This window comes from Rhinopithecus roxellana, chromosome 12 (genome assembly GCF_007565055.1).
Source record: "Rhinopithecus roxellana isolate Shanxi Qingling chromosome 12, ASM756505v1, whole genome shotgun sequence".
In the NCBI taxonomy this organism is placed as follows: Eukaryota; Metazoa; Chordata; class Mammalia; order Primates; family Cercopithecidae; genus Rhinopithecus; species Rhinopithecus roxellana.
The window spans coordinates 116,528,441-116,547,527 of record NC_044560.1 but is presented as its reverse complement, the minus strand read 5'-3'; the positions used below and the strand labels follow the sequence as shown (position 1 = coordinate 116,547,527).

Here is a 19,087-nt window from a genome sequence, read left to right as displayed (position 1 = left end):
ACTGAGACAGCCTGAGATATGGTCTCATGGGAAGGGAAAGACTTGACCATCCCCCAGCCTGACACCCATAAAGGGTCTGTGCTGAGGAGGATGAGTGAAAGAGGAAGGCCTCTTTGCAGTTGAGATCAGAGGAAGGCATCTGTCTCCTGCTCATCCCTGGGAAGGGAATGTCTCAGTGTAAAACCCAATCGTACATTCTATTTACTGAGATAGGAGAAACCTGCCTTATGGCTGGAAGTCAGACATGCTGGCGGCAATACTGCTCTTTACTGCACTGAGATGTTTGTGTAAAGTCAAACATAAATCTTGTGGGGAAAAGAAAGAGAGATCAGCCTGTTACTGTGTCTATATAGAAGGAAGTAGACAAAAGAGACTCCATTTAGTTCTGTATTTGAAATGCTGTTAATCTGTGACCCTACCCCCAACCTTGTCTTTGCAAGAAATACGCGCTGTGGTGACTCAAGGTTTAATGGATATTGGGCTGTGCAGGATGTGTCTTTGTTAAACAAGTACCTGAAGGCAGCTTGCTGGTTAAAAATCCCGTCCGTGGGCAATGGAACATCTCCAGGTAAAACCCATTGTGTGCTTTGTTTACTGAGCAAGGAGAAAACCGCCTTTAGGAATAAGGTGGGGCTTGCTGGAGCAATACTGCTAAAAGGCTTATGGAGATGTTCGCATATGCATCTCAAGGCACAGCATTTTCCTTTAAACTTATTCATGTTACAAGGATTTTTGTTCATATGTCTTACTGCTGATTTCCTCCCTACAATGATCTATTGTCCAGCCACTCCCTTATCTTTTTGATGGTAAAGATAGTTATCAATAAATACTAAGGGAACTCAGAGACCAGTGCCGGTGGGGGTCCTCTGTAAGCACAGCACCGGTCCCCTGGGCCCCGCTTTTCTTTCTCTATACTTTGTCTCTGTGTCTTATTCCTTTTCTCAAGTCTCTCGTTCCACCTAACAAGAAACACCCACAAGTGTGGAGGGGCAGGCCACCCCTTCAAATCTGGCCTACGTGCATACCGAGGCACAGCACCTTTCCTTAAACTTATTTATGACGCAGAGTCCTTTGCTCACATGTTTTCCTGTTGACCCTCTCCCCACCATTACCCTATAGTCCTGCCATATCCTCCTCACCGAGATGGCAGAGATAGTGATCAATAAATACTGAGGGAACTCAGAGAACAGTGTTGGTGTGGGTCCTCCGGTGCGGGTCCTCCATATGCTGAGCGCCGGTTCCCTGGGCCCACTTTTCTTACTCTACTTTGTCTCTGTGTCTTATTTCTTTTCTCAGTCTCCACCTTGCAAGAAATACCCACAGGTGTGGAGGGGCAGGCCCCCTTCACTCTAGAAATTACAAAACATAAGTACAATGAAGAAAAATAATTGTATGGAAGAGTCAAATATTGTTAGTATATTCTCCAGAATTTTTCAAATGCATGAGTATATTTTCTGAAAGAAAACAGCCTATTTTGCATTTATCATGCCATGAACTTATACATCATCATACCTAATTTTTTTCTAAGATCAACATCTGTTTTATAATATAGATATTCATGAGTATGATATGAAGATATTAAAATTAAGAAGTACAAATTGGGAATATTTTCCAAGCAAAAACATGGCATTCTCTACCTATAAACACAAACAATATTAATTCAAACTAAAAGTCTTGTTTAACCAATCACAATTTTCCAAAAGATGTTTATGATTTCTTCCAATTACAAGACCATAAAATATATACTATCCTGCAGATCATTTTTTGTCCTCTGAAGAATACAGTTATCCTTCCTGTTTTTATAAAACAATTGTAGTATAGTCTTTTAAATTGATATATACTCTTACAGTTGAGCAGATGTTCCATAATTTACCAAAGTATTCATCTCTCATTGTAATTCCTTTTTTTTTTTGTAAATTACAAAGTTGTGGTTAATATTAAGACAGCTTTTCACCAAATAACTTTTAGAATTGCTGTCAAAGAAAACGAAAAAATTAAATTGGCTCTAGGTTGCCTTCCAACAAGACAATATTTACTTAAATCTTCTACAGTTACGCCAACATCTGCAAAAATAGAACTAACATTTCTTAAGTGTGACTTTTAAAACAATCTGGAAACATTGCAAAGTAGGATGATCGCATTCTAATAATTTCATATTCTGAAGTGCCCCACTGTCATCTTCCTTTACTTCTGGAAGGAAACATGTAGATATTAACACAGTTGCACCTTCACCTTCTCTTCCCCTTCCCCACTGGCAGTAGTTTTATAGCAAGCCCGATGTGGGTATTAGCACTTAATGGAGCATCACTCTTACTCTGGGCTTCGTCCATCTAGTCAGCGTCTAATCTAAGCTAGGAAAGCCTTACCCAGTCTACAACCCCCGCCCTATCCCCAAATCTAACACTTTCAGTGACCACTGGTTTTGGCAACTCTGTCACCGCTTCCTTCCCAGCACCGTGGCTTCTTCAAACCTTTTTTATTTTTCCAAATTGTCCTGGATCTAAGCATCTTCTCTGCCGTACGGCTGCTGCCTTCCTGTAAGATGGCCGTGCCCATAGTGCTCCAGCTAAGGCTCCACTCTCAGCTATAATGGGCACAGAGAGTGCCGCCATCTTTTTCTCCTCAGCCAGCTGAATAGAATGCCACTGCGCCTTGGCTGGGCACCTGACTCTTGAGTGTCCCTCGCAACGAATAAAGAAAGGCACTGGGGTGGCCAAGAGTGATTTCCACAGCCATTACGGCCGCTTCTGTCAGAAACGCTGCCATGGGCGCAGCCCTGTGACCTCATAGAGCGGCGCCCGCAGTCTGAACTCGCGATCCCAGGCAGGCTCCATGGTCCTCGCCTCACTTCGTCGTCACCGCTCAGCGTCCCGGAGGCCGCGCAGAAGCGCGTGTGAATAGGAAGCGGTTTCGGACGTGGATGCGGCGTTTTGTCGCTGCCAGTGGTGTCTGGAGAGGTTCGGCCTCGGGTGAGTCGTGTTCTGGGCATGGACTCGAGGCTGTAGGTCTCGATGGTGCCTGGAGCATCCAGGTTGGGGCTGTATTTGAACGCAGTCGCTGAGGAAGCGGGGCGTTAATGACAGGGCCTTTGGCTGTGGGGATGAAGAGTCTGAGGAAATCAGCTTCGAGTCCGACGCTGTCTGGGTTTGAGGTCCTTGTGAATCACTTGGTTTGTGGGGCTCAGTGATTGGGAACTGGAGTGAGAAGTTTGTACCCGTGAACGCGGGGGCCTGGTTCAGGGTCACAATTTAATGTGGAGCTCAGCCTTAGAGATGTCTGGGTTGGGGAGATGTCCTCTCGGTTTCCTAGACGTTTGGGGTTTCATATTGGATTTAATATGGGGCTGAGTCACGGAGAAGCTTGGTAGGGACTGTCAGTGTGTGAGGAGGTCCAGAGCCCTTTGATAATTGGTTGAAACCTTGAATGCGGGGACAGACTTGAAGGCTGCATTTTCCCCTGCTCAAATCCACTTCCCTCCATCCAGTTCAAGTCCGTCCCCGCGGTCCTTACCAAAAACTTTTTTGTCTTCCCACATTGCCACTCTTCTCATATGGAGACAGATCTGTGACGTAAAATTCATGATGTCACTTCATAAGCTGTTTAAGTTTTGTAGAGTCAGCAGTGATAAGGTTACATTTCTGATTGTCACTGCCGCTGTGCACTTACCTTAAATAAAGGACCCTGATATTTCTAACAATTCCTTCATTTAGTGCCTCGGAGCCTTTCACAGCCAGGGGCAATAAAACAAGGTTCTAAATGTGTGAAAGCTCTGCCTTTTTTTTTTTTTTTTTTTTTTAAATTTTTGTTTTTTGAGACGAGTCTCGCTCTGTCGCCCAGGCTGGCGTGCAGTGGCGCGATCTCGGCTCACTGCAAGCTCCGCCTCCCGGGTTCACGCCATTCTCCTGCCTCAGCCTCCAAAGTAGCTGGGACTACAGGCGCCCGCCACCAAGCCTGGCTAATTTTTTTGGGGGGGGGGGTATTTTTAGTAGAGACGGGGTTTCGGGGTTTCAGCGTGTTAGCCAGAATGGTCTGGATCTCCCGACCTCGTGATCTGCCCGCCTTGGCCTCCCAAAGTGCTGGGATTACAGGCGTGAGCCACCGCGCCCAGCCGAAAGTTGTGTCTTTCTTTAGACACAAGGTAACTTGTGTCTTTTTTCTTGATCAGTCTAGTTAATGAGTATCAATTTTATTGATCTTTTCAGTCACTTTTCGTATTCTTTGTTCGACACTTTAAAAAAAATTTTTTTTTTTTTTCACTGATTTCCACTTTCCTCTTTATTTTTTCGGTCAAATTGTTTTGTGTTTTAATTGCTCCTCGTTTTCTAGTTTTTCAGTTTGGACAATGAATAATCATTTGAGGGTGTTTTCTGATACAGGTGTTTTTTTCTTTTCTGATTTAAAGTTTTTTTTAAAAAACAACTCCTTTAGGGACAGCTAATTAATGTTTATGTTGTGTTTCTGTTTCCAATCAGTTCAAAATATGTCCAATTTCCCATGTGATTTTCTTTTTCCCCTCTTTTTTTTTTTTTTTTTTTTCGAGACAGCGTCTTGCTCTTGCCCTTGCTGGAGTGCAATGGCGCCGACTCCGCTCCCACCTCCTGGGGTCAATGATTCTTCCATCTCGGCCTCCTGAATAGCTGGGATTACAGGCACGCGCCACCGTGCCTGGCTAATTTTTTGTATTTTTAGTAGACGTGGGGTTTCACCATGTTAACCAGTCTGGTCTGGGACTCCTGGCCTCAAGTGATCCACATATCTCAGCCTCCCAAAGTGCTGGGGTTACAGGCGTGAGCCACCGTGCCTGGCTCATGATTTTCTGTTTAACCATGGTTATTCAGATCTGTGCTATTTTATTTCCAAATATTTGGATATTTTCTAAATTTCATTCTGACATTGATTTCTAATTAAATTATTGTGGTTGGAAAATATATTTAGTATTTATTGACACTTGTTTTATATTCCAGCATATGGTCTTATCCTGGAGAATACAACATGTACTCTTGAAAAAAAGTTTATTTTACTGCTGTTGAGTGTAGTGTTAAATATTAGTTAAGTATAGTTGGTTGATAATGTTGTCCAAGTTTTCAGTATCCTTGCTGAGTTTCTATTTTTTTCTTTATTATTGCGAGTAGGGTAATGCAATCTTCAGTTATTATTGTTGAATTGTCTAATCCTCTCTCATTCTGTTTTGCTTCATATGTTTTTAAATTATCATATCCTTATATATACACCCTTATATTATTATTGCCAGCCATTGTAACCATTGTTGCCACTCACCTAGGCCTTGGTGTCTGAAGGGGTGGCCTGCTCCTCCACACCTGTGGGCGTTTCTCATCAGGTGGGACAAGAGACTTAGAAAAGAAAGAACACAGAGACAAAGTATAGAGAAAGAAAAGTGGGCCCAGGGGACCGGCGCTCAGCATATGGAGGACAGGTGCTCAGCATATGGAGGACCCACACTGTACTGTCAGTGGTCTCTGAGTTCCCTCAGTATTTATTGATCATTATCTCTACCATCTCGGAGAGGGGCATGTGGCAGGACAATAGGGTAATGGTGGGGAGGGGGTCAGCAGGAAAACATGAACAAATGTCTCTTGTGTCATAAACAAGGTTAAGAAAAGGTGCTATACTTTGATGTGCACATACATAAAACAGCAGCATTGCCACTAGCACGTCTCACTTCCAGCCCTAAGGCGGTTTTCTCCTATCTTGGTAAATAGAACATAACAATCGGGTTGTTATTCCATTGCCCAGGGACAACCAGGAGACAGATGCCTTCCTCTTATCTCAGCTGCAAAGAGGCCTTCCTCTTTCACTCATCCTCCTCAGCACAGTCCCTTTATGGGTGTCAGGCTGGGGGACGGTCAGGTCTTTCCCTTCCCACCAGGCCGTATCTCAGGCTGTCTCAGTGGGAAGAAACCTTGGACAATACCTGGCTTTCCTAGGCAGAGGTCCCTGCAGCCTTCCACAGTGTACTGTGTCCCTGGGTACTAGAGATTAGCAAATGGCCTGACTTTTACCAAGCATAAGCACTTTTTTAACAAAGCACAACCTGTATAGCCCTAAATCCATTAAACCTTGAGTCAACACAGCACATGTCTCTGCGAGCACAGGGTTGGGGCTAGGGTTACAGATTAACAGCATCTCAAGGCAGAAGAATTTCTCTTAATGTAGAACAAAATGGAGTCTCTTATGTCTACTTCTTTCTACACAGACACAGTAACAGTCTGATCTCGCTTTCTTTTCCCCACAGGTGTCCAGTTTTTATTGGGTATCAGTTAACATACACACAATTGACTGCCTATGTGACTGACTTCAATCTCCAGCTCCTCCATATATCAAATTAATACCACATAGTCTAAGGCCTCCCATAGTAAATCACATTATTAGGATAGACAATTTGGCATGACTCAAATTGCCCTGATAACCAAAGACAGTTTTATCAAGCAGCATATTCCAAAGTCTTAGAGTTTGCCTCATAGAAACTGTGGGCAAAGGACAAACCTCTCTTGGGTAAAGTTAATCCTTTAGCGCATAATGTGAAAATGAGACAGTTGTTACGATTTGCTTAGTACATTGGTCTTGATGTGAGGTATGTATACCCATAGAGCTTATAGAGACTTTTGAACCAGTACATGGACACACATGCCTTTTAAAGACATTCTTGGAGCCTTCCATGTGTTCTCTTTCCTAAAATTGATCTGTCTGGGAATTCACCTGCCTCTAAGGCATTGTACCGTGCCAGTTCTGTTTTCCCACCTTCTCTATAATAGTCATGCCAGTTCTGCTTCACAAAAGAAAGGCATAACTTTCACACATTTAGAACCATGAAAACCTCTGAGGCACCAAATAAAGGAACTGTTAGAAATATTAGAGTCTTTTATTTAAGGTAAGTGCAGAGCAGCAGTGACAACGTCTGGACCCAGGGTGAATGTATACTTACAGCCATTTTGTTTATCAGTCCTTAGGTCCTGGCTCTCAGAAGCAAGATAACTCAAGTGAAGCAATGAAGGAAGAAGAGGGAGGTTGCTGGCCTTGGATATCATAATTTCTGGGGACAACTTTAAGTGGATACTAATATTTCTGACGAGGAAAACTTCATGGCAAATGCAGAAGAGATAAAGACGTATAGTCCATGTTTTCCACTATTTTCTGAGCACAGAAGAAAATGATCAAGACCCAGGTGATTTTTGGTTTGTTATATTTTCCCTTTGATTTTTTGATAGATTTATGGTGGCCTGAAAATGTCAGTTGAATTTAAGGAAGTATATACTGGAATAATTTTGTTCTAGGGAGAAATTAACCTAGATTGCTTTTGGGAGTAGAGGTGGGGGTTCATTCTGCCTTAAGAAGTAGATCTGGATTGCTTGAGCTCAGGAGTTCAAGACCAGCCTGGGCAACATGATGAAACCCCGTCTCTACAAAAAATACAAAAATTAGCTGGGTGTGGTGGTGCACACCTGTAGTCCCAGCTACTGGGGAGGCTGAGGTGGGAGAATTGCTAGAGCTCAGGAGGATGAGGCTATAGTGAGCCATGTTTGTACCACTATACTCCAACCTGGGTAACAAAGTAAGACCCTGTCTCAAAAAGAAGGAAAAAAAAGTAGACTCAATATGAAAGAATGCATGCTTTCTTGGTAGTTCAACTTTTGACCATTACAATGATACATGAATCACTTCTTAAGAAGGAACTATGGTTGTCATTTTAATGTATATACTCCAGACCATTTTTGGTATATTGGCATTTTTTGCATTCTGGTGCCTGCCAACCAACTTTTTAAAAAAATTAATTAAATAATTTATTTATTTTGAGACGGAGTCTTGCTGTGTTGCCCAGGCTGGAGTGCAGTGGCATAGTCTTGGCTCACTGCAAGCTCCGCCTCCCAGGTTCACGCCATTCTCCTGCCTCAGCTTCCCAAGTAGTTAGGACTACAGGCGCCTGCCACTACACCTGGCTAATTTTTTGTATTTTTAGTAGAGATGGGGTTTCACTGTGTTAGCCAGGATGGTCTTGATCTCCTGACTTCATGATCTGCCTGCCTTGGCCTTCCAAAGTGCTGGGATTACAGGCATGAGCCACCATGCCCACCTTTTTTTTTTTTTTTTTTTTTTAGGCATGTTATTATAAACCACATGACTATGAACAAGGTTTTACATGATCGTGTTAGTGGCTTTTTTTGTGAAATTATATCAGTATTACTTGAGGATAATTTTGTGAAATTATATCAGTGTTTACAGATAAATCAATTATAAGATGTTATTTTTTATTTTAATGCATACTTTCAGTTTATTTTAATGCGTACTTTCAGTACATTCCACTTTATGGTCAGTGTGGCATACGGTCAAAAGTGTTGACTCTGGAGCCAGTTGCCAGCTGTGTGACCTTGCATACTTCATTTAGCCATATATACCCAGTTTTCTCATCTGTAAGAGGGATAATGCTATGGCACCTATGTAGTAAGTTAGGACATAAAATGAGTTAATCTATATAAAGCATTTAGAAGAGTATCTATGTGCAGGAACAACAGTTTTACTCTCTATCCTCAGACAGTGTTTCTGACACCGGATATGTGGGGTTTTTCCCACACATCAATTCAACTCTCCATGCCTATTAGGTATTCTAAAATTTACTCAATTCTGACACTAATTGCCTGGACTTAAGACAGACCCCACAGGTTGAGGGCTTAGTCCCACAAGACTGCCCCCCTGAAAAGTGCTGGGTCCCCAGGTTACTCACAGCTTCTATTGGACTTGGCTACCAAATTGGATGTCCTCACAGTCCCCTTCTCAGATCTATTCATCTGCTAGAAGGCTCAAAAAATGCAGGAAGACAGTTTACTTACTATATTACTGGCTTATTATGAAATGGTACAACTCAGGAACGGCCAGTTGGAAAAGATACATAGGTCCAGATAGTGGGGAAGGGCCACAGAGCTTCCATGCCCTCTCTGGGTATTCTACCCTCCCAGGACTGCTGTATGTTCAGCAGCCTGGAAGCTCTCAACCTCAACCTTCTATTGTTATGGTGGATTCATTACATAGGCATAATTTATTAATTCATTAACTATTGGTAGTAAGCTCAATTTCCATCACCTCTCCCTTCCACAGAGGTCAGGGGTTGGTTGGAGAGGTGGGACTGAAAGTTCCAACTGTCTATCACAAGGTTGGTTTGCCTGGCAACCAGCTCCCTTCCTGAGGCCATGGAAGAGCCCCAGGCACCAGTAATCTCAATAGCATATAAAAGACACTTCAGCAATTCCAAAGATTTGGAGGGCAGAGACCAAATGTATATTTATTTTTCACAGTCTGGTATATAGAAAGTGACATGGATAAGAAGTATATTTGGTCATTGTTCCCAGTTCATGGCACAGTATGCTTAAAACCCATTTCTTCCTGAGGAATAGGTGTGTCTTTTGTTATTTGAAGGGGTGGCCTGCCCCTCCACACCTGTGGGTGTTTCTCGTTAGGTGGAACAAGAGACTTGAGAAAAGAAATAAGACACAGAGACAAAGTATAGAGAAAGAAAAGCGGGGCCCAGGGGACCGGCGCTCAGCTTACAGAGGACCCACGCCAGCACTGGTCTCTGAGTTCCCTTAGTATTTATTGATAATTATCTTTACCATAAAAAGATAAGGGAGTGGCTGGACAATAGGATCATTGTAGGGAGGAAATCAGCAATAAGACATATGAACAAAAATCCTTGTGACATGAATAAGTTTAAAGGAAAATGCTGTGCCTTGAGATGCATATGCAAACTCTCCATAAACCTTTTAGCAGCATTGCTCCAGCAAGTCCCACCTTATTCCTAAAGGCGGTTTTCTCCTTGCTCAGTAAACAAAGCATACAATCGGGTTTACAGGGAGATGTTCCATTGCCCAGGGACATTGCCCAGGGACAGGCAGGAGACAAATGCTTTTCTCTTACTTGAGATTAAGAGAATGGTGATGACCTTTAACCAGCAAGCAGCCTTTAGGCACCTATTTAACAAAGCACATCCTGCACAGCCCAATATCCATTAAGCCTTGAGTCACCACAGCACATGTCTCTTGCAAGGACAAGGTTGGGGGTAGGGTCACAGATTAACAGCATCTCAAATACAGAACCAAACGGAGTCTCTTATGTCTACTTCTTTCTATATAGACACAGTAACAGGCTGATCTCTTTCTTTTCCCCACATTTATTCATAAGGTGCCCCTGTGATACACCTGAGTTTCTGTTCATGAGGTGAATAATGATGAGACCTCTAGATAGTGTCAGGATGAGACTGGTCCCCAGAAAGACCAAGCAATTAGAGGATTGGAACTGAAAGGAGGAATGGACTGGAGAGTAAGTTCTATAAAAACTCTTGAACAGGCCGGCCTTGGTGGCTCGTGCCTGTGATCCTGGGCAGATCATGAGGTCAAGAGATCAAGACCATCCTGGCCAACAACCCTGTGGCTACTAAAAATACAAAAATTAGCTGGGCGTGGTGGCATACGCCTGTAGTCCCAGCTACTCTGGAGGCTGAGGCAGGAGAATCCCTTGAATCCGGGAAGTGGAGGTTGCAGTGAACTGAGATCGCGCCACTGCACTCCAGCCTGGGTGACAGAGTCAGACTCCGTCTCAAAAAAAAAAAAAAGAGTTTTATTTGTTATAACTATTTTTTGAGACAGAGTTTCGCTCTGTCGCCCAGACTGTGAGTTTTGTTTTTTTTTTTCTTTTTTTGAGAGGGAGTCTCGCTCTGTCGCCCAGGCTGGAGTGCAGTGGCCGGATCTCAGCTCACTGCAAGCTCCGCCTCCTACGCCATTCTCCTGCCTCAGCCTCCCAAGTAGCTGGGACTACAAGCGCCCGCCCCCTCGCCCGGCTAGTTTTTTGTATTTTTTAGTAGAGATGGGGTTTCACCGTGTTAGCCAGGATGGTCTCCATCTTCTGACCTCGTGATCTGCCCGTCTCGGCCTCCCAAAGTGCTGGGATTACAGGCTTGAGCCACCGCACCCGGCCTTTTTTTTTTTTTTTTAATAGACCGCGTCTGACTCTGTCACCCAGGCTGGAGTGCAGTGGCGCCATCTCAGCTCACTGCAAGCTCCGCCCCCGGGTTCACGCCATTCTCCTGCCTCAGCCTCTTCCGTAGCTGGGACTATAGATACCCGCCACCATGCCCAGCTAATTTTTTGTACTCTTGAACAAGCTTCAGGTTGGTGAACATATCAGGGTGCTGGGAGGATGCCACAGCCAGAGGGGAATGGAAGCTTGGATGCCCTCTTCCATATCTTGCCCTATGCATTTCTTCAATCTGGCTAAGGATTCCTGAGTTTTATCCTTTATTATTAACTAGGTACCATAAGTAAAGTGTTTCCTGAGTTCTATGAGCTGTTCTAGTAAATTATCAAACCTGAGGAGGGGTTTGTGGGAGCCCCAGATTTATAGCCAGTTAGTCAGAAACACTGGTAGCCCAGGATTGGTGACTGGCATCTTAAGAGGAGGCCTTGTTTTGTTTTTTTTTTTTTAAATGTATATTCTCCAGTTTAAAACTTTTAATTGAAAAGTAAACTTTAATGTCAAATGCAAACTTGGGGAGGGCAGAAAAATCACACACAGGCTGTCACTTCACACTTGGAGGGTCCAAAGCAGCTGGACAAAGGCACTCCTCACTTCCCAGAGAGTGCGGGGGCCAGGCAGAGGCGCTCCTCACTTCCCAGAAGGTGGTGGTGGCGTCAGTGGCCGCAGTGGTGGCATGGGGCGGCTGGGCAGAGGCGCTCCTCACTTCCCAGTGGGGTGGCCAGGCAGAGGAACTCAAGAGGGGGCAGTCTTGTGGGATTTAACCCTTAAATCTGTGGATTCTGACATAGTGTCAGAATTGAATTGAAGTGTTGGACATCTAGTTGATGTTTAGATAATTGGAGAATTGGTTGTTAGTGTTGGAAAACACTGCACAAAAAGAACATTCAGTGCTGCAAATCTTGCCAACACTTACTATGTTATCAAATTGCATATTTTCCATGATCTAGATGATCCAGTATTATTTTGCCTTGTTTCACCAGTGAGGTTCAGATCCTTCTCCTCTCTTTGTTGTTTCTTTGGATTATTTATTCTGTGATAAAGTGTCTTTAGTCTTTGCTCATTTAATTTTTTTTTTTTTTTTTTTTTTTTTTTTGAGACAGAGTCTTGCTCTGTCGCCCAGGCTGGAGTGCAGTGGCCGGATCTCAGCTCACTGCAAGCTCCGCCTCCCGGGTTCACGCCATTCTCCTGCCTCAGCCTCCCGAGTAGCTGGGACTACAGGCGCCCGCCACCTCACCCGGCTAGTTTTTTGTATTTTTTTAGTAGAGACGGGGTTTCACCATATTAGCCAGGATGGTCTCGATCTCCTGACCTCATGATCCGCCCGTCTGGGCCTCTCAAAGTGCTGGGATTACAGGCTTGAGCCACCGCGCCCGGCCTCATTTAATTTTTTATGGTCTCACTGATTTATAATTGTTTATTTTGGCTGGATATTGATTCTTTTATATGTTGCAAATATTTTTCTAGAGTCTTACTTCTCTTTTAGCTCGTTCAAAATATTTTTTCCCATGCAGGAGTCATTTTTTTTTAAAGCTTTTTACTTATATCATGAACATGTTTTTATTCCTCTTTTTTTTTTCTTTATTTGAGACAGGGTCTCGCTCTCTTCCCCAGGATGGAGTGCAGTAGCACAATCATGGCTCACTGCAGCCTCAACCTCCTGGGTTCAAGTACTGTCTGCCTGCCTTAGCCTCCTGAATAGCTGGGACCACAGGCATCCACTACCACACCCAGCTAATTTTTTGTTGTTTGTTGAGAGTAGAGACAGGGTCTCACTATGTTGCCCAGGTTGGTCTCAAACTCCTGGGCTCAAACTGTCCTCTGGAATTACTGGGATTACAGATATATGCCCAACTCTGGCCTCATAAGTTCTTCTTAAGTTTATATCTTATATTCATTGTCTGTTAGTACCTAACAAATTACTCCAAAATGTAGTGACTTGAAACAACACTTTAAAAAAAAAAATCTCACACTTTCTGTGGATCAGGAATAAGAGCATGGCTTAGCTGGCTACTTTGGTTCACAGTCTCTGATGCGGTTGTAATCAAGGTGTTAGCTGGGTTGGAATCTGATCTCAAGGCTGAAATGGGAAAAGATGCGGTTCTAAGTTCACTTATGTGGTTGTTGGGAGGATTCATTTCCAGAATGAGAAATGAGGCAGTTTTGTTGGGGTCCTCAGTTTCTACCTGTCTGTTTGTCTAAGCCCACCTTTAGTTTTTTGCCACATTCACCTCCCCTATGTGCCAAATTGTTTAATCAAAGCTAGAAAATGACAGCTTCTGCTAGCAAGATGGAAGTCATAAAGAGTGTAATCTTAAAGTGGCATCTCGTCACTTTTGCTGTATTCTTTTCTTTAGAAACAAGCTTTTAGGCCATTTGATACTCAGGAGGATGGTACTGCACAGGGACAGGAACACCTAGAGCGTAATAAAGAATTTGGCTAGCCTTTGTTTTCGTTCCTGGGAGGTAACCTCTAAACCCTTGCAATTACCCAAGTTCGTGTCTGTGTCATTCATAGTGGGCCACTCATATTTCATAGTTTATATCTATATGTACAGTGGTGACTCATAGTGGGTCCCTAGATAATTTATGGCAGTGACAGGACTCTGGATAGGGGCTGCCCATGCCAAAAAGAGCACTATGTGATTAAAGAGTTGTGGCTTTTCCAGTCAGGAAGGGGAGGGAACTGGAGACTGAACTCAGCTACATGGGCAGTGCTTCAATAAACTGTGCCTACATAATGAAGTCTCAATAAAATCTCTGGACATCAAAGTTTGGGTGCGCCTCACTGGTTGGCAAGTACTCTTGAATATTGTTACATGATGCAGTCAGGAAGATGTAATGCCACCCAGGACTCCATGAGGAGAGGACAGTCAGCAGCTTTATGTCTGGAACCTTCCCAGACCTCACCCTGTGCATATTTTCCTTTAGCTGATTCTGATTTGTGTCATTTTGCAATAGTAAAGTGCTAATTGTAAACACAGCACTTTCTTGGGTTCTCTTGAGTTGTTCTATCAAATGATTAAACCTGAGGGAGTCATGGTAGCTCCACACATTTGTAGCAAGCTCGTTGGAGTTGAGGGTGGTCTGTGTAGCCTTAAGCTTGCAGCTTGTGTCTGAAGTGACAGCAGTCTTGTGGAGGATTGCGCTTTTAACCTGGGAAGTTTGGCCTAACCCAGGTAATTGATGTCAGAAGTCACTGCAGCTAGAGAATGAGATTATCAGAGGCCACCTTAGAGTTGGCCTGCAAGATTTCCACCCAGTAATAAATTCTTTTGGACAGTGGAGTGAGGTAGAAATTTAACTTTATACTTACCCAGTCAATAGACATCTCACATAAAGATTTTGGAATGAGATAAGCTGACCAGGCTTGAGCAGTTGTGCCCTCTCATGAGTCTACTTTCTTGACTATGCAGCATCCCACACAGTAATATAGGATAGATTCTCTTATCAGTATTTCCTTGGATCTTAGTTACCTCTACTTTACACTTTGTAGTTCTCTGAAAAAGTTATTGTGAAGCAGGAGAATGACAGGTTAGTTAACAAAGAGGTCCTTGATATCACAGTTGTAAGACAGCAAGTCATCTGCTAGCCATGTGTTTTAATCCTAAATGGCCGTCCAAAATTGGCCTTTTTTGTTGCAAGAATCAGGACTTCGAAGATTATATTCCATACGTTTCTGGATTATATTATTGAAATGTCAGCCATCAGTATATTTTGTTATTTCTTTGTAGGTAATCTGTCTTTTGTCTCTTGATGATTCTATAGTTTTCCCTTTGCATTTGATGTATGATAGTTTCAGTCTGATGTGTCATACCAGTTGTGACTTCCTGCTCTGAACTTGTTGGGATTTCTGAATTTGAGATTTGAGGTATTTAGTCCTGAAATATTTTAGGTTTTAGATATTTATTAATAGATATTGCTTCTCTATTACACTATTTTCCCTTTTAGAAACCATAAGTGGGCATACATTAGGTCTTACAACTCTGTATTTCATATTTATTAACTTCTTTGTTACGATTTATCTCTTTCTCTGTACTGCATTTTCTGTCATTTCCACAGTTATATATTCCAATTCACCAATAATCTTCAGGGTATTAATGCTGTTAATCTGTCCATTAATACACATACGTACGTATGTTCTTCTGTTAGAAGTTTTTTTTTTGCTGGGCACAGTGGTGCACACCTGTAATCCCAGCACTTTGGAAGGCCAAGGCAGGAGGATCATTTGAGGCTAGAACTTCAAGACCAGCCTGGTCAATATGACAAGACCCTGTCTACAAAATTGGTAGTAGCATCTACCTGTAGTCCTAATTGCTTGAGAGGCTGAGGTCGGAAGGTCGCTTGAGCCTAGGAGTTCAAGGTTTCATTGAGCTATTACCGTGACACTGCACTGCATTTGGGGCTACAGAGAAGACCCTGTCTCTTTAAAAATTAAAAAATAAAATCTAATCAATTCTAAGGGCCTTTTGTGCTTTATACTTACATAGTTTCTTCTTTTCTCTTACATTTATTTAAAAGCACTATTTTTTGAATTCAAGATGTGGAGTCTATTCATGACAGATCCTTATATTGGCTGTGAAGTCATTAGTAATGTAGGGATGTTTTATTTGTCCTGATGTCATTTGCCTATGTTTAATATTTAGAAATAGGTGCTAACATGTATAGATAGAGGATTTTGCTCCTACCAAAGTATATTTGAGAAAGGAATATAGATGCAGGCTGTATTGTGAAATTAAAAAAATATATATACTTCTATATTAACAATAGGAGTTTATATCATATTAAATAGGACTTTGTAATTACAGGAATCACTGACCCTGGAGGATGTGGCTGTGGAATTCAGCTGGGAGGAGTGGCAGCTCCTGGACACTGCTCAGAAGAACCTGTACCGGGATGTGATGGTGGAGAACTATAACCACCTAGTATCACTGGGTAAGAATAGTTCCCCTGTGTCACCTAGAGGTGCCTACAATGCCCAGACACTGTCCTATGCTCACCTAATCAAAGCTTTACAGTCACTGTGGTGTTTGGAAGAGTTACATTTTCAGTCCCCTCTCTGACCCCAAAGTGGTATAATCTCTTCTAAGAGAGAATGCTTACTTTGAAATTGTTTTCTTCATCGCATGTATTATTTTCCCATCTTGACATACTGGACTCCAGTTCAGTATGTTTGTGTTTGTCTTTCCTCATGAACAGGGTATCAAACTAGCAAACCAGATGTACTCTCCAAGTTGGCACATGGACAAGAAGAACCATGGATAACAGTTGCTAAAATCCAAAATAAAAATTGTCCAGGTAAGTGAGAACCAGCAAGGACAGTGGCTATAGGAGTCTTATTGTAGTCATTAAGGAAAGGTGTCACAGATGTGAAGTATCGGAGGATACCTAAGCAACTCCACCATATATTCATCTCCCCATCTGATAACTTTTTTAATATTGTTATAGCTTTAAAGACTTTTTGTCTTTTCTTGGATCTGATTCTTACTTATTTCAGCTTATATCTTCATAATTTCCTTTTATACTGGGATCATAGAGTTGACAATAAAGAGCCAGCCCCCAGCAAATCATCTCATAAGCTTTTTTTTTTTTTTTTTTGAGACTGAGTCTCGCTCTGTACCCCCCCAGGCTGGAGTGCAATGGGGCAATCTCGGCTCGCTGCAACCTCGGCCTCCTGGGATCAAGCGACTCTCTTGCCTCAGCCTCCTGAGTAGCTGGGAATAGCTGCCACCACGCCCAGTTAATTTTGTATTTTTAGTAGAGATGGGGTTTCACCACATTGGTCAGGCTGGTCTCAAATTCCTAACCTCGTGATCCGCCCGCCTCAGCCTCCCAGAGTGCTGGGATTGCAGGCATGAGCCACCGTGCCCGGCCTCATAAGCATTTTTATCTCATACAATTCTCATGGAAGAATTTGTTATTCTGTTCTTTCTTAGGAATCGGGAAAGTTGACAGTCTTCTGCAAGAGCACTCTCCAAACCAAAGACTTCTGAAGAGCGTGCAGCAATGCAATGGACAGAATACACTTAGAAATACTGTATATCTCAGCAAGACACATTTTCCTATAGTGCAAAATCATGATACATTTGACTTGTACAGAAAAAATTTGAAATCAAGTTTAAGTTTAATAAACCAGAAGAGAAGACATGGAATAAATAACCCTGTTGAGTTTATTGGAGGTGAGAAAACGCTTAAGCTCGATTGTATGCATGCTAAAACTAGATTTTCTGAAAATGCAAAATGCATCCATACAAAATTCCAAGTCTTTAAGCATCAGAGGACTCAGAAAATAGAGAAACCCCATGCATGTATTGAATGTGAGCAAACCTTCCTTAGGAAGTCTCAGCTCATTTACCATGAGAACATTCATATACCAGAGAATCCTGGAAGTGGTCAATGTGAGAAATTATCCAGAAGTGTCCTGTTCTCTAAGCATCTGAAAACTAATACAAGAGACAAAATCTGTATACCCAATGAATATAGAAAAGGCTCTACTGTGAATAGTAGTCTCATTGCACATCAACAAACCCATACAGAAGAGAAATCCTATATGTGCAGTGAGTGTGGAAAGGGCTTTACAATGAAGCGCTATCTAATTGCTCATCAGCGAACTCATAGTGGAGAGAAACCTTATGTGTGCAATGAATGTGGAAAAGGTTTCACTGTGAAGAGCAATCTCATTGTACATCAGCGAACTCATACAGGGGAGAAACCCTATATATGCAGTGAATGTGGAAAAGGCTTCACCATGAAGCGCTATCTTGTTGTACATCAGCGAACTCATACTGGAGAGAAACCCTATATATGCAGTGAATGTGGAAAAGGCTTTACCGTGAAGAGCAATCTCATTGTACATCAGCGCTCCCATACAGGAGAAAAATCTTACATATGCAGCGAATGTGGAAAAGGCTTCACTGTCAAACGTACTCTCATTATACATCAGCGAACTCATACAGGAGAGAAATCTTACATATGCAATGAATGTGGTAAAGGCTTCACCACAAAGCGCACTCTTATTATACATCAGCGAACTCATACAGGAGAAAAACCCTATGAATGCAATGAATGTGGTAAAGCCTTCAGCCAGAAAATATGCCTCATACAACATGAGAGATGTCATACAGGAAAGACTCCCTTTGTATGTACTGAGTGTGGAAAATCCTATTCACACAAATATGGTCTCATTACCCATCAGAGAATTCACACAGGAGAGAAACCTTATGAGTGCAATGAATGTGGAAAAGCTTTCACCACAAAGTCAGTACTCAATGTACATCAAAGAACACATACAGGAGAGAGGCCGTATGGATGCAGTGATTGTGACAAAGCCTTCTCCCACTTATCAAACCTTGTCAAACATAAGAAAATGCACACAAGAGAAATGGGTAGAATCAGTCAAGTTGAAAACTGCTGTAATGAAGAGTCACAGCTCCTTCCTTACAAGTGAACTCATACAGAATGAAAACCCTACTAGTGCAGTGAGGCCAGGCGCGGTGGCTCACGCCTGTAATCCCAGCACTTTGGGAGGCCGAGGCGGGTGGATCACTTGAGGTCAGGAGATCGAGACCATCCTGGCTAACACAGTGAAACCCTGTCTCTACTGAAAATACAAAAAATTGGCCAGGCGTGGTGGCGTGTGCCTGTAGTCCCAGCTACTAGGGAGGTGAGGCAGGAGAATGGTGTGAACCCAGGAGGCGGAGCTTGCAGTGAGCCGAGACTGCGCCACTGTACTTCAGCCTGGGTGACAGAGCAAAACTCAGTCTCAAAAAAAAAAAAGAAAACCCGACTAGTGCAGTGATTATGGAAATGCCTTTTGTGGCAACTCAGACTTCATTAAACATCAGTGTGTTTCTAGCCAGTTGGAACATAAACATGGTGCTGCCTGTTGACAGATGTGTGTCTGTCCTCAGGAGTTAAAATAATTTGCCCTGGAGATCAACTTGATGAATACAGTAAATAAGGTAGTGCCTTTAGTGGTCTTTTACCTCATATTTCCGTCAATGAAAACATGTTGAATAAACTATATTAATGTGGAGATGTTTTGAGCAAT

General features: G+C 42.6%; 1 protein-coding gene across 1 annotated transcript; it reads left to right on the top strand.

The window, feature by feature from the left end:
• Nucleotides 1–2,554: 2,554 nt before the first annotated feature.
• On the top strand, nucleotides 2,555–18,605 carry ZNF614 (zinc finger protein 614). Its single transcript, XM_010376540.2, has 5 exons — nucleotides 2,555–2,969; nucleotides 6,962–7,183; nucleotides 15,846–15,972; nucleotides 16,237–16,335; nucleotides 16,974–18,605. The coding sequence occupies exons 2-5, from the start codon at nucleotides 7,169–7,171 to the stop codon at nucleotides 18,482–18,484; spliced, it is 1,752 nt and encodes a 583-aa protein (XP_010374842.1). The 5' UTR covers nucleotides 2,555–2,969; nucleotides 6,962–7,168; the 3' UTR covers nucleotides 18,485–18,605.
• The last annotated feature ends 482 nt before the right edge of the window (nucleotides 18,606–19,087 follow it).